The sequence below is a fragment of the Coturnix japonica genome, chromosome 4 (genome assembly GCF_054131305.1).
Source record: "Coturnix japonica strain WE chromosome 4, WE-NBRP24, whole genome shotgun sequence".
NCBI lineage: Eukaryota > Metazoa > Chordata > Aves > Galliformes > Phasianidae > Coturnix > Coturnix japonica.
The window spans coordinates 68,440,206-68,451,963 of NC_140666.1; the positions used below are offsets into that span (position 1 = coordinate 68,440,206).

Here is an 11,758-nt window from a genome sequence, read left to right on the forward strand (position 1 = left end):
GATTTATACTTCTCCATGCAGACAAATCAACAGACAAATTAACCTTCTAAGCATAAGCTGTGATTTAAATTTAGTTTGTTTCCATCCGAGGTTTCCCCAGTTGGTAAGTGGTCGTTGATCGCTACACTGGTATAATCCCACAGTTTAAACTGGATTTGGGGTTTAACAGCAGTGATCCAAATCCATTCGAACCTTGAAGAGTTGACACGAGGTTTAACCGAGTACATTCACCCTTTTCAGTCAGTTCAACTACTTGAATGTCCTTGTCAAGCGAAGCCTTAAGAGCAGGATCTTCACCAAGCAGTTCAAGAGGAATCTACTTACATTATCCCTCCTATTCTTCACAGCACCATTTCTTTTCCATTGATCCACTGAACATTTTCTACTTCATTTAGAGCAACAGCTTCCATTTATCAAACGCCTCAAGTCTTCCCACCCTCATAAGAAAATATGTTTTAAGACTATTTAGCGTCTCAAGTGTTGAAATGAGTGTTGTTCAGAAACTGCAGGAGTTCAATTTCCATTTTTATAAGATAATCTAGAAGAAGAAAATGTCAGGAGCCAACTTTTCATCCAGCCAAACCACATTTATCACTAAGTGCATATTAAATTATAGCATGGAAGGACACACTGATATTTCTTAATGAGCGCTACAAGTGAATTTTAAGATGACTCTTCTCAAGTTGTATGTTTGTATCTCTCAGTCACTGAGAATGAAATTTGGTCTGTTAGTCGCTCTAATGGGAAAGGAACAAGTGCAGTCTGCTGCAAGGCTTTATGCCCTGTTGTCTTTTGAGGACTCGAATTTGCATGGAAACACGACTGAAGCCACAACAACAGGCAGCACAACGTGCCAAACACCTGCCAGCAGCAAGTGCGGGGCTGAGTGAGCTGTGCCGCCTGCCCATCAGCATCCACAAGTACATAAACAAAAACACACAGCATTTATGTCATCACCGTAAGCTGTGACATCAACTTCCACTGAAGAGGTTCATCAAGTTGTCCACAATCAAAGCTCAACATAAAAATGCTAACAACTATTGCCACTAGAAAATCTGCTATACTGCAAACTTAATGTGTGAATTCACAATGTTCCATTTCCCCAGCATGCTCTAAACCAGCAGATTACGGGGCGTAAGCTGGGAAATAAGAGCAGCTCCTTTGCACAGACTCATCCCCTGGAAGACGATGCCTTGTTTTAATTTAGTAAGCTCGTGTTGGATCAGAATAAACTTATGTTCTCATGCTTCTCTGTGGCTCGGGCTGGATGTCAAGCAAATGACTCCTCTGAGTTAGTACACACAATGTATCCTCCCTGAGCAACTGAAATGATTTCATGCACGGGCAATGTTTAAGTGTTTTTAATGGAGTCACTTACTCAAATACTTTTTTATTTATTTTTTTTTTATAATCTACTTGTCTGAGCATTAGTCCTTGAAAAATACTTCTTCAGCTGAGCTTGAAAAGCAACCCTGACTCAAGTCAGATTGTTTCTGTTACACTTATCCCCTCAGAACACATTTCTGTTGTGTCCCTGTTAATACCGTGCTCCTCCCCGCTGCTTCTCCCAAAACTCCTACGCTGCTCTTCTCCACTGCTGTCATGGGAAACTTCAGGCAGCTGCCGAACAGCACGATGCTATGAGAGCAAACCTCCCTGACTGTGCTAGCAGAAGCTCATCTAAGTGCGATAAGGCCAAGGTAACAATCTCCAGCTGCTGTTTCTGCTGGAGCAGCAGGCAAGCCGTCCATTTAAACAGATGAACTGCCTACAGTGAGCAGCCGTCCTGTATCACGGCACGATAGAATTGCAGGGGTTGCAAGGGACCCCAGAGACCATCCAGTCCAACTCTCAGCTAACAGGTTCCCTACAGGAGGTTGCACAGGACAGCCAGCAACAAATGAAAACGTGCGGGACTACATTTCTGAGACAGAGCACGTTCCATCTTCTGTCTTTACAGCAGAATGAAATCCAGGTCAGGCACGCATTTAAAGAAGCACAGCGGTAGCTGTGGGCTAGTTATGAACCGCCTCAGAGAACACGCACCTCCTCGGTACCGCACGCTGCACCCACGGCACAGCCGGGAGCCGGTTCCTGCGCCCTGACGTCCCGCTGTCACCGCGGCCCAACAAAAGCAAAGTGCCCGAGCTTCGGGCGAGGCCTCCCCGCAGCACCCCCGGCAGCGGGCTCCGGGCTAAGGCCGGGCCTCGGTCCGCTCCCCGCCTCCCTCCCCTCCTCACCAGTCGGTCTCGTCCTCCTCGCAGCCGGCCAGGCGCTCCAGCTCGTCGGGCCGGAGAGGCGCCGCATCGTCCAGCAGGCCGCCGCTCTCACCGCCGCCGCCCGGCTCCTCAGGGGGCGGCCGCCGCGCCGCGGCCCTGGGGCTGAGGCAGCGGCCGTCGGACGGGGACGGGGACGGGGAGGAGGCGGCGGCGGGGGGCGAAGGGGAGGCCCCGCCGCTGAGGAGGCGCTTGGGGCTGGCGGGGGCGGCGGGCAGGGCGCCGTGGCGGCTGCGAAGCTGCTCGTTCTGCTTCTCCAGCTTCTTCACCAGCTCCTGCAGCTTCCGCACCTCCGCGTCCGCGTTTACGCTCGAGCCGACGTCCTCCATGGCTCCTGCCGGCTGCGGGGCGCTCTGCGCGGGGAAGGCCGGCCGCGCCACCCCGTCTACATGGCCGGGCGGCACAGGAGGGTGGCGGCACGGCAGGGCGGGGCGGGGCGGGCGCTGCCGCCTCCTCAGCGGCGCTGGCGGGCGGCACAGGAGGGCCCGTATCCGGCCGCCATCTTGCCGCCTTCTCCGGCCCGCCCGAGACACAACGTCACGCTCGTAACCTGGAAGTGCCCCGCGTTGGAGATGGGCGGGTGTCGGGCTGTGTGCTGTGCTGTGCTGTGCTGTGCTGTGTGCTATACTGTGCTGCCTTACCGCCCTCTGGTGCCCTATGGGGACTGGAGCCTGCAGGCGGCTGTTGTGTGGGCGGGTGGCGTCAGTCACAAGGGAGCCGGGAGAGCTGTTGTGGTGGTTATCAAACTGTGGAGGAGCTTTGGCCTTGGAGCAGGGACCTTTAATCATCGCTGCCGTACTAATAGCAGCCCTTGAAAACTGCTGTGTGCATTGGCTGGTAAATCTAACTCCTTCTCTCTGTACCGTTTACTGCCAAGTGCCTTAATGAAATCCAGGTGTGTTCTGTGAGCTCTGTTAGCAGAGCTTGCAGGCCTCCATAAGGCAAGAAAAGTGGTAGGGTTTGTGATAATAAGGATATTTGGTGCTGTGATGACAGTGCTGACAGTTTGGTGGTTGGTGAGCGGATAAGTGGTCTTAGATAGAGAAGTTCATTCTAACTGAGGGCATCAATACAACAATCATAAAACACAGCTTCCTTCTTTTCCATAGTCAGTGGTTGAATAGGAAGGACTGTGATCCTGCTTTCTCATTGTCTTGTGCAGGGTATTTCCCTGTCATGTTTTGGGAACGGAGTTGAGGATCAGGAGCTGATAATGGAGTTCCATAAGCATCTCACTCATCAGGTTCCAAGCTTGCTCTGGGCAGATGTGACAGACCACACTCAGGCTGAGGCCTCTGGCTGACTATGCAGAATAGTTAAAATTGGTTGTAATGCCACAAGAGATGAAATCTTTCCACTCTGCTACAAGAGCAAGTGAAATTTGTCTGCCCCTGAAATTAGATGTGCTGCAGATCCGTTGATCTGTTGAGTCTGTGTTGTTCATTTCACACAGATGGAGAGGAAAGGGAAAATCAGCATTTCTGCACAGTCTCGTGGACTCTGAAAGCCCCTGTGTGCACAGCCAGTGTGGTTGGCATTTTGTGTTAATGGAACAGGCAATAGCAAAGCTGAAGGGCAATAGATCTCTGCCCGTGCGTGTGCTCCCCATGTCTAATTCAGGATAAGTGTGAGCAGAAGAAATGGGGAGCACTGCTTTTGAAGCGCAAGAAGCCTGGCTCAGGTAGTTCGATATGTATCTTTCTGACAAGTGGTTCCTGAGAAAAAGACCTCCAGGAGCTTTGTTTTGGTGCCCTTTGAGCTTCCTAGCATGGACAACTGCTATTTATTTATTTATTTTGGTACAGCTGTCATTTGCTGTTTTATATCTGGTGAAATTGTTCAATAATGACATTGAAACCTTTATTTTAATTGCCACCTGAAATAAGAAAAAAATCCCTCAGAGGGAAGAGGAAATAAAGACAGGCAGATGCGCAGTGGGAAGTTAACGTTTGTAGCAAATATCGAACTTCAGGCCTGGAAAACTGGATTGCTTTTGAAGCAGATTTGTTTAGTCTCCTGAGGAAGATTGTTGCCTGCCAAACTTTCCAAAGGAGGTGTTCAACAGGCCCACACACGCTCTCACTAGGCAGTGTTTATCTAAACCTTTGAAATAAAAAGAATCATTTGTCATTCCAGTATCTCATGGCACGCACAAACATTGCACATGTGGTGGAATTAGTGTCTGTCTCTTTGAAAGCTAGTTTCAAAACCTTAACTGAAAGAACCAACATTACAACTTTAATTATCTATAAAAGATATCTCTGAGTACATCCAGTCTTTTCAGTGGTGAGAAAATGTATCTAATCCACTGGTTTAAGCTTAGTTTACCTGGAAGCCTAACTGTACTTTAGAAACTGAGCAGCAATGAGTTTTTGAAAGGCATCTGTGGACAAAGGAGCCTTTACAAATCTTTTTGCAAGCAGATGGCCTGCTGTATTTACTACTGATACCTCTTGGTGTGAAAGAAGGACCACATTCATACACATTCCTGCGATGTCATAAGCCCTTCTGGAGGGCAGCAAGATTCTAGCTGAGTTCTGCCATTTAGATACACTTACCTTGGGTATCCTCAATCGAATTGTATCTGTTTGATGTGAATTAACAGGCCTCTCTTTTATGCACAGGAAAGTTGTTGTTTAAACCTGCTTTTATGCTCCAAATCTGGAAGAAGAACAACTCTAGGGTACTGCACAGGTTTCTAATGAGGCTAGTGTTCATGGCATGCTATGTGGGTAGAAAATATGTGACCAAATACGTAGTTTAACCCTTAATTCATACAACTAATTCAGAATGCTGACTCTTCAAAGGTTATCATCAGAGTTGAGCATTGTAATAAAAGTTCCACATCACTGCAGACACCCTAAGTGATGTCTGCTCACCTGAGCGCCACTGTAGTATTGGAGTTCCTTCCACAGGATTAGAGTCTTTTCTCCTTGAAATTTTAGCATAATCTGCATATAATATTCATTAAAAAATGTAAATTCAGCTTCATGGTGGAGTTAACTACCTGTATGTCATGCTTATTGATCACTTGGAAATAATAGCTCTTTAGAAACCTGCTGAGCTCAGCGTGCTTAAAGTGCTGCAGTGGGAGCGAGGTGACTCAGAACACTGGGAAAGGACTTGCTGTTGTCAAGAAGATCCACAAGGTATATTCGTTTACAGATGACAGTAATTTCAGGCATGTGAGTATCATTGAGTGAAGACTTGCATGTTTCCACCCATCTGAAGCAATCTTCTGTGTGATGTGATGAGTTCTAAATGTTGCTGGGAACGCTGCACACAGACAGGAACATTTCCAATAAACACGGGATACCGCCCCCGTCCTTGAGCTTGGAGGAACAGTGACGACACCTTATTTGCCAAAGGGTGTATGATTTCGTTATTAAAACCTGCTCTGGAATTAAGTACCTTTTCTCCCTCCTTTCTGCAGTTCGGAAGGCCGTCGCCGCCACCTAGTGACAGCCCTGCACACAGTGACAGCCCCTGCACCGATGGCGCCGGGACCTGCTGCGAGAGCAGCGATGCTCTGGTCCCCACATACAGTGTATGAGCACCTGGACAGGGACCTCTGCTCTTTCCTCCTGTGCTTGGAGGATGCGCTAATGGAAATCTTCCACTCTACTACACAGTGGTAAAACAGTATCTAAAGCCTAGGATTGAGCAAAGCACTTCTGAGATAGGACAAGAGGTAACAACCATACATTGCACCAGGTTCAGGTTGGGTGATATGAACATAGCATTGGAAGGGGCTGCCCAGAGAGGCAGTGGAGTCACCATCCCTGGAGGTGTTCAGGGATTCATAGAATCATAGAATTACCCGGGTTGAAGAAGACCTTGAAGATCATCAAGTCCAACTGCAGCCTAACCATAGTACCCTAACTCTAAAAGCCCTACACTAAATCATATCCCTGAGTATCACATCCAGACGGCTCTTAAACACATCCAGGGATGGTGATTCAACGACCTCCCTGGGGAGCCTATTCCAGTACCTAACTACCCTTTCTGTGAAGAAGTTCTTCCTAATATCCAACCTAAACATGAGAACATGTAGGAGTGGTACTGAGAGGCATAGTTTAAAGGGCATGGGTCAATGGCTGGACTAGATTTGTTTACTCATCTTTTCCAAATGTAATGTGCAGAGAGAGCCTAAAAGGAGTGGAAACAAAATTTAAATAAATAAATAAATCTGTACAGGCAGAAGCATGTGGGAGAGGTGAAAGTATAAAAAGTTCAGCTTAGAGGCCGTGAAGGAAATGTAATCAAATAATAAAAGCTGTCTTGGCCATATAAACAAAAATTAAGGGAAATGGATGCCTTACATAATGTAGGTGCTGGCATTAAAATGAATCTAGGCACTGCCCCAAACTATTTGCCTCAGCTTTAGTAATGATAATAGCATTGGACACAGAAGCAAAATCCCAACAGTGAATGTGAATGGGTGTGGAAACACGTTATCACAGGCAAGGTGAAAGCAAAGTGCAAAGAGCTCAGCTCTTGAGGAGGCCAAGAAACAGAGATAATAAAGCTCATGATATGAGTTCCAATGCATTTGCTGGAACAGCTGCAACACCGTCTATTTAAACATTAGATAATGAAGCAAGTTTATTTTTCCTAAGGAAAAAAAGGGATCCTTAAAAATATGTTATTTTGTTGCATACGAGGATTAAATATTGCATGGAAGAAATACAGATATGAAAGGATACTAAAGATAGATTTTGTCCAATTAATTTGGGATTCTCTTTGATGAAATATGAGACTTTTTTTTTAAAGACGAAGTAGTGTGCAGTGGCAGGACAAGGAGCAATGGCCTAAAACTTGAACACAGGAAGTTTCATACTAACATGTGGCAGAAGTTCTTTATGGTGAGGGTGATGGAGGATTGGAACAGGTTGCCCAGAGAGGTTGTGGGGATAATGAGTGTGTCTGTACACATAGCATGTTTCATATGTCCACTGACATTTACCTTTTTATATATTTTTGCAATTATATATGTAAATTCTACCAAAATGTTAAAATGAGGTGTTACAAAATGTTAAGTAGAATAGCAATAAAGCTGTTCTATCTTGCTGACAGGTAAAATATCAAATTTTAACCCGTTCAAATAATCTAATTTCTCTGCCAGAACTTAAATAAAGAATTAACATCTGAACATGGAATTATCAAGGAAAATCCTCTCTCGTGACCGTACCAAGCTCAAAACAACACATCCCTTTTGTCAGAAGTGATCTTCTGTATGAATCCTTCTCTGTAAGTATTCTCAGCCTCTTTCAGCACTGTACTTTGTACATGCACAGTGTAACTGATCTTATCATCTGCAGCTTGAAACAACCTTAGGAGTATGCCAGTGAGCTGCAGCCTTTTCACTGCCTTTATTGCTTGGTGGAAAGCCTGGGTTGGATCATAGAATCGTAGAATGGCCTGGGTTGTAAAGGACCTCGAAGATCATCTAGTTTCAACTCCTTGCCATGGGCAGGGTTGCCAAATACTAGACCAGGCCACCCAGAGCCACATCCAGCTTTGCCTTGAGTGCCTCCAGGGATGGGGCATCCACAACTTCCTTGGGTGACCTGTTCCAGTGCATCACCACCCTCATCATCATCATGGGGGATCTGTGGAGGCTGCAAAATTAAAGGAATAGGTGGGACAAGTTCAGCCCAGGTGTGGGCTGTTAGTGCAGTCAGTGGTATTTCAGAACTATATATGAACCTTGGTTAGGAAGGAAAAGCTGCCTTGAAAAGAGGCAGCAGGGGTAATACTGCCTTCCCTCTGTCACCAGCAAGCCCCTGCGTTAGGGCAGAGAGGGATGCTGGGGTCTGATGCCATAAGACACATTTTGCCCTTTTGTTATTAGCAGATCTGAGCCTATTCCAGTGCTGTGCAATTCTTTCAGTACAGAAAGCAGTACATGAGAGTTGAGCTATATTCAGACCTCAAGAGATGTGCCAAAATGACTGAAGCCTTTGGTGGAAAGTTCAGAGAAGAGAGAAAATCAAAGGGCCCTTATTTTTAACCCAGAATCCAGCAGTCTGTGTCCATTTCCCAGCTCAGACAATGCAGCAGCCTAGTGAGAGTGAGGTATTTTCTATGGGCTCAGTTCCTACTATTGTTTACAAGCCAAATGTGAGGTTAGATAGTAACGGGTCAGCCCTTGTAGTCATGGCACAGGCATCTCTTAGCAGTTACATGGCTGTGTGTTAGTACAAAGAAACACGTGAGGGCAAGAGACCTACAGTCTTCTTCCTTTCACATAAACATTTTGGCAAGAAATGTTTGAGAAAAATAATGGTTCTGCATCAGAAATCCCAAGGGCACTAAGCATCCATAAACAAAGCTGTAGCCTGTGCTATGTGTAAATTCTCTGGGAATACATCTGAATAACATGGCCACCAGCAGTGCGTGAGCTTCTCTTGGGATTAAAGATTTGGATGCCAGCCTTCTAATCACAGGGATTCAGTTACTCCTTCCAATTAGATCAATGTAACATGGCTGTGTGGTGCAATAATAGCAGCTCTTCTAAACGGAGACACGTTGAGTCCTGACAAAGAAAAGCTTTGTTCATTTTAGCATTTTTGCTTTGTGTCCTATCCCTATGTGGAGTCTCACATGAAACATTACACACACTAAAATTACATGCTGACCACTTTCAGAAATATATTCTAGTTAAACAGACCACATCCTGAAACAAAACCTCCTTTCAGTGTTTTTGCTATAAAATGTGGTGCAAGTCCACTGAAGTCAGCCATGAAATCCCAGTTTTGTCAAGCTCAGAATCTGCTCGGTGGAGACCCACCGCTGCTGGTTAAACTTGGGCTCTGCCACCAGTAGCTGAAGCCTAAAAGTGCTTTGAATCCTTGCAGAGAGGTGTCTGCAGGCAGCTTACCCAGCTTCCTTCACAGCCACAGATGCGCCTTTAGCCCACGCAGTGCTGTCACTCAGGCTGCTCCGCTGTGTCACTTACCGGCGTCACCGCAGAGGGGGAGCAGCACACTGCACACTGGCCCAGGGCACATGCAGAGACGTGCTGCTGCAGAGTAGTGGTTCGCGTTTAAGGATCCTCCGGGCTTCTTCACTGCAGTGTTAGAGGATCCCACTGAGGTAGTTGTTCTCTGCTTCGTTACCAGTAAGAAATTTTAACCTGATCGCCACTGCTGCTGTGCTGAGCTGTCAAGTGGGGTGAACGGTGCTAATAGAAAGTATTCTTTACATTCTCCTCTATTTTATATACACACACTTGCTGTTGTTTATTATATCATGTCACCCCTCTAAGGCTGCACTACTCTCTGGGGTCTGCTTTTACTCTTTGGTTGCTTAGGCTTGCTATGGCAAGTGGCACTGCAATATTACAGCACTTCAGAAGGAAATGGGGAAAAGAACGTGTGTAGTTGTGTGATCATAGCAATGGTTGTGGTCAGAGAGGCCCACCAAGAATTAAAGATGTTTAGCAAATCCTCCCAGAAATGTATGGATCCAGCTTAACACTCAAACGCATGAATACAAATCCTGTAGCTTTATAGAGACATGTTCCTGTGTTCTGAAGGCCAGTCTAGCTTGATATGCAGTACTTTTACATGTTGCTTCTTTAGTTAATAATTGTTCTACAAATTTGCTTGCCTGCATCTTGCAATGTAGAAGAACTCTTACAAAAATAGGTACTTCTGTATTATAAATGTGTGCTGTGTTCTCAGAAGAAAGCTCACAGGGCTCTTGGAGGTGTCCAGTTCAGTATTTCCACCATTATAGCAGCCCGTTCCAAAACCCCAAACCTAGGTTTTGAGTTTATAAAGGAAGGATAGCCAGACCTGAGCTTGAAAGCAACTCTTTTCCCTACTATAACCTATTAGTAGTTAGTCCAGAAGAATTTGGTTTTTTTTCCAGATAAGGACATGTCTCTAACAGAAGAGGGCAGGGAATGTCTTTGTGGTCTAGCTATTATGGCCAAAATGCTGCCTGTTGTTATGACATGAGAGGAAACATGCTGTCTGCAGAGAGGAAGCAGGGTGATGGGTGCTGTTGAGTTGCTTGAAGTGAAGCAGGTAAAAGCAGTTCTCAGCAGCAGAAAGCTGCTTGGCTGCCCTCAGAGCTAGGCAGGGGATTTTCTCAAGCACACAGTCATTATGTAGCTTTCCAGCATGTTTGGTGCCAGTATGCCACTCATTTGATCTGCTCCAGCCATAAACTGTTTGCTAAGCAAAGAGCTTCACATGTCTTCGGAGAGTTGCACAATGAACCACCTTCATCTGTTTTATTTCAATCTAGCTGTTATAGGCTTCACTTGATAACTTCTAGCTCTTGTATTAGAATAGAAAATAAATACCAGATGCTTATTCAGTCCTTTCATCCCAATTAACATTTCTACCCTACTCACTTTGTGCCGTCTGTCTTAAATGCTGGAAGTGGTCCATTCCACTCCATCCATCGGATGTAGCACTGGGCATCCCATAAATATATTAAATGTTTCCTCAGACCAAGCTTCCAAAAAAAAAATGCTCAGAAGAAGAAAGCACAGGGCAGCCCATGAGATAGGCACAATAAAAGACTGAAGTGATTGTTTGTAAACTTGATTCATCCTAAATAAGGAAGCAGACGAGAGGAGAGAGAAGTAGAGGAGTGGAAGAAACATTGCGATTGAGTAACAAAATATTGCATCATGATGCTTGCCTGCAGGGCTACTGAAATGAAATGACAGGGAGAGGTGGTCCACAGCCCCAGGGAGCCCCTGGCCCCATCAAGTCCTGACATGGCCAGTCAGAAAGGGCTGGGATAAACCATTGGCTCTGTCACACGACATAGTGGAAAGTCTATTGTTCCCTTCAATACACATTGCGTCTTCTTGATATTTCCCCCCTAACTCAGCTAGATGGAAGGACAACATCTTTTTTTAAGTTTCACAGGGAGCATCAAATAGAAACAAAATGACTTAATGGAATTATCACCTCCAGAATCTCTACAAAAGAAAAGAAGCTTTGGAGATATTGTAGACAGAAAAAGCAGCACATTTTCTGGTATGGAAGCCATATAATGAAAAGCAATGGTTATTTTTCTCTCATTGACACAGTTTATTCCTGGCAGTGTGAAAAACTCTTGTCATCTCTTTCCAAACAAGTGAGGGAAGGGAAATGAAGAGAGGAAATGCCCAGTGACTCTGAGAAATGAAGAAGGGTTTAAGAGGGCTTAGCAGGCACCAAGGAGAAAGAGGAAGGGCCTCTCTGTGCTGTGGGGACTGGCAGACATTCTTCTCCACCAGAAAGATTGCACAGATGAGACTTTCTGAACACAGGAGATTGCTGCAAACAGCTCCAACGACAGAAGTGACATGGGCCATCAGATGGTAAAGCATATACAAACGTATACCTGCTGGAAATATAGTCTGTCTGAGTTGGCAACTTATAGGCATCTTTTTCTTTTCCTGTTTGGTGCTTCATGCCACTTATGTGCCTGAAATTTCAAGAACCTCCACACTTCCTGAGGGAGAGACTTCC

At 45.6% G+C, this 11,758-nt stretch overlaps 1 protein-coding gene and 1 long non-coding RNA gene across 5 annotated transcripts in view; one reads left to right on the forward strand and one right to left on the reverse strand.

The window, feature by feature from the left end:
• Positions 1-2,605, reverse strand: part of SLAIN2 (SLAIN family member 2) — a 29,121-nt gene extending 26,516 nt beyond the window's left edge. For all 4 annotated transcript variants that reach the window (XM_015862173.3, XM_015862172.3, XM_085547218.1 and 1 more), the window contains exon 1: positions 2,241-2,605. In XM_015862173.3, coding sequence (XP_015717659.2) covers positions 2,241-2,605 — 365 coding nt within the window. The remainder of the gene's footprint in view (positions 1-2,240) is intronic.
• Positions 2,606-5,828: 3,223 nt separating this feature from the next.
• On the forward strand, positions 5,829-11,472 carry LOC146761114 (uncharacterized). The gene is made up of 3 exons (XR_014945981.1): positions 5,829-5,967; positions 7,402-7,526; positions 11,335-11,472. It is a non-coding gene; the product is annotated as an uncharacterized LOC146761114 (long non-coding RNA).
• The last annotated feature ends 286 nt before the right edge of the window (positions 11,473-11,758 follow it).